The sequence below is a fragment of the Rutidosis leptorrhynchoides genome, chromosome 2 (assembly GCF_046630445.1).
Source record: "Rutidosis leptorrhynchoides isolate AG116_Rl617_1_P2 chromosome 2, CSIRO_AGI_Rlap_v1, whole genome shotgun sequence".
Lineage (NCBI taxonomy): Eukaryota > Viridiplantae > Streptophyta > Magnoliopsida > Asterales > Asteraceae > Rutidosis > Rutidosis leptorrhynchoides.
Genome location: NC_092334.1, coordinates 168499606 through 168503598, shown reverse-complemented (window position 1 = coordinate 168503598; position 3993 = coordinate 168499606). Strand labels below are relative to the sequence as shown.

Here is a 3993-nt window from a genome sequence, read left to right as displayed (position 1 = left end):
CATAATTAACTTAATTGATTAAGTCGTATTTTATTACTTCAATTTATTATATAAACTTATATTCTTATATATATATCTGATCACAACACTCGTTCGTGAATCGTCAGGAATAGTCAAAGGATAATTGCATATATGAAAGCAGTTCAAAGTCTTTAGACTCAACATTATAGACTTTGCTTATCGTGTCGGAAACATATAAAGATTAAGGTTTAAATTTGATCGGAAATTTCCGGGTCATCACATATAGAGCCTTCAAAAGATGCTTAATACACCTGGAAGTCCTTGACTTTCATCTTATACTTTGGATGTATTGATTGAGGTGGACATGAGCTTGTAAAAGAGAAAAGTCACAAGGTCCTTCTTTTGTGTCATTGATTTCCCATTATGGCAAATGCAGATTTTTAATGCTTTGACAACCCACAACACTTCAAACATCATATCCCATGTCTTGAACAATTTGTCAATACTTTGATGGATGTATCTTGCCTCATTGGTTGCTTGCAACAAGTCAAATGAGACTAATTTGAATCTTGTAAAGACTCTTTGAGAATTGCATTTATCCTTTGACAAACCACAACAAGCCAAACACCATATCTCATGTCTTCCAAACTATTTGTCAACATTTGATAGCAAGTATATGCATTCATTGGTTACTTGAAACCCTCCAAATAAGATCCATTTGATTTACATGAAGACTTCTAGGGAATTACATTAATCATAAAGAGATAAACATACTTAAGCATGTAAGTAATGCTTAATGGTTAATCAAGTGGAGAACATCTCTTTAGTTGGGACTTTAATGACATCTTAATCATGTCTATATTTATTCTAGATTTAAAAAGGATGGCTTTGCAAAAGGACATTTAGCAACACTTATGTGTTTAACATTGATCACAAGCTAAAGTGTCATTAAGACGTTATTATGTGAGATTAACCAAGATTAGCGTTTTAGTGACCAAAACTCATTTGCATATGAAGGAGACAACTAGTCTAAGCATGTTGAAATAAGTTTTCTAAATTATAGATGCCCCGAAGTAGTCAAACATTATTTGATCAAAAATCCGGACAGATAAAACTGCAGTCGACCCATGGTTGACCGTGGAGTCGACCGTGCACCTTGTTCCTCAGAACCAAAGTACATGATATCCACGGTCTGACATGCGGTCGACCATGGACCCAGCCGTGCTCATCCAGAGTTTTTCAAATTACTCTTTTGACTTGTTTATTATGTGTATTAGTCGTTTGCTAGAGATCATGTAGGCTCGTGAACTTTTGTTGTTCTATACGCTTTTTAAGCACATAAGACTTGGTGTCATCATCAAAATAAAGTGGTTAACATTTGAATATTACCATTTGATCACTAACCAACAGAATCTTCCAACGTCATTTCGACCTATGAAATAGTGCTTATTTATGTAATCTTTATATTTTAATATTTTTACTTCATCTTTATTATTATTATTATTATTTTTTTAAATTATGTATTCATTAATTGTTTTGTATTGTTGAATTTTAATAAAATGTATTTTGTTTTTAATATTGCATGTATTTTATTTTATTTATGTAAAAATGAAATTAATTAAATCAAAAACTGATGAACCCTACAGGAAAACTGACAAAAAAAAAACTGACACAATGATTATAAAAGTGTCAGAAATTAACATTATCTAATCACAAACAGATTGCACTTTTTGATAAAAAGTGTAAAAAGTGCTCGTGATATCACATGCACAATGATCTTATTTATGATTATTATTATTATTATTATTATTATTATTATTATGTGAATAATAGAGTAATGATTTATCCAGATAATTTATGATTCTAACATCTTAACAAATTCATCCTAGTTTTGGGAGTTGTTCTTCAATGAGAAATTGATTTATTCATCATTAAAATTTATAGCTTCATTACAATCGTGCATTTAAATATTTATATGTACACGTACAACAACAACAATAACAACAACAAAATCCAATAACACATGATTGTTGTATAGAGGAGGTGAGATGTAGACAATCTTTCTCCTATCCGATTATAAAGACAAGTCATTTTTCCACCTAAAGTGAAAACACTCTCAAAAGTAGAGAAAGTCATTTCTCTCTCTATTCGACGGATAGAGAGATTGCTTCCGAGTGGACCTCCAGCCAATAAGTAGGAATTTTTAAAAAAAAAATTAGATTAAATTAAAAATAAAATTGAGACGACATGAAAATAATAAAATTAAATTTTCATTAGGAGAGGTAAACTTTGAATTTTTTTTTTGCGAATTTAAATCTCTTCGGGGGTTTTCTTTTCCCGGATTCAGGGTGGATTTCCTCCGTAACGTGTGAGAGTGGCAATGGTCACCAATGGGATTCAGTCCTCTTTGAATGATGCCGAAATAGCCGTTCATAAAAATAGTAAAAAAAATAAATGAAATATTCCGTAACATTAAAGACTTTCATTAGGATTTAGGAATTTGCTTATTAAATTTTACGAGTAGATTATTATTGTTCATTCCAAAACATAATATGATGCGGCCCAAAACTAGGAAGATGACAGCAACAAACCTTCAATTTCACATTCAAATATTAAATAAAAATTCAGGCGCTAAAACCAAGCATCAAACCCATATTTGAAATATTCAATTAGATTAATAATAACCATTTTCATATTCAACCCACAAAATCTCTGGTCAAACTCTTCTCCCCCAAAACTTATTCCTGCAACAAAATTATAGATCTATATACATTTTTCTAAATCGAACAAAATGGGTTGTGTTTCATCAAATTTACTAAACCAAGATGATGATTTCACCCAAATTGGTAGCTCTTCATTGGGCCACCACATTGTGTCTCTAACTTCCACTACTTATGGTCTCTTAACCCTAGACCCATCATCTTCCCCAACTACGATACCCCCAACCCCACCACCTCGATTCACCCTCGGTTCAATTTTACCCGACCCAAGATCCGAACAAAGCCCAGAAGTCATTAACTCATGGGAACTAATGGCTGGACTTGATAAAGATTCAAACTTTCAAGAAAGTTTCAAGTTTTCACCACAACCCTCAAAGCCATCACCTTTTAGGTATGCCCTACTTGATAAAGATTCAGAAAACTCAAACCCTAATCATAAAAATCAAAACTTGATTAAAACCCATGTTTCTAAACCGGGTTATCTTGATGGGTTTGAATCGATTTGTCCACCCAAAGGGGAAAATAAAGTTGTGATTTATACAACTTCATTGAGAGGGGTTAGAAAGACTTTTGAGGCTTGTAATGCAGTTAGGGCTGTGCTTGAGGGGTTTGGGGTGTTTTATTGTGAGCGAGATATATCGATGGATCGAGGTTTTCGAGACGAGCTTTGGGAGTTAATGAAGGAAAAAGAGAAACTTGAATTAGTCCCTCCTAGAGTGTTTGTAAAAGGAAGGTATATAGGTGGATCTGATGAACTTTTGAGGATAGTTGAAGAAGGGTATTTAGGTCATTTGCTTGAAGGTTTGCCTAAATTGAAAGCAGGGTATGTTTGTGAAGTTTGTGGTGGTGCAAGATTCTTGCCATGTAATGGTTGTAATGGAAGTTGTAAGATGGTTAAGGTTTTGAAACAGATTGATGATGAAGAACAATTAGAGAAAATAGTGAATGTGAAATGTACTGATTGTAATGAAAACGGACTCGTTCGTTGCCCTGTTTGTAGTTGATCAGGCGTCGGTTAGTGGTTCGTATTATCCTTGAAAATATTATGATGACAAACTATAAATAAAATTTAGGTAGTAGTATTTGTTCAACCAATTTGTGTTTTCATTTATGCTTGTTGTAGTTCTGCCTTTTATCTTGCAGCATCTCTTGTTAGAATTTAGATTACTCTAACATATGCATTTAATCTCTATTTAGCTACTACTGTGTTTGTGCTTCAGTTGTGAAATGAAAGTGATACCAGAAAATTAACAGGAATTTGGCAACCAATTGTGTATGTATCTGGTTTGATAGATAATCATCAATGGTTGCA

General features: G+C 32.9%; 1 protein-coding gene across 1 annotated transcript; it reads left to right on the top strand.

Moving 5' to 3' along the window:
- Positions 1-2752: 2752 nt before the first annotated feature.
- LOC139891559 (uncharacterized protein At3g28850-like) lies at positions 2753-3685 on the top strand. The gene has a single exon (XM_071874532.1). The coding sequence runs from the start codon at positions 2753-2755 to the stop codon at positions 3683-3685; it is 933 nt and encodes a 310-aa protein (XP_071730633.1).
- Positions 3686-3993: the final 308 nt, after the last annotated feature.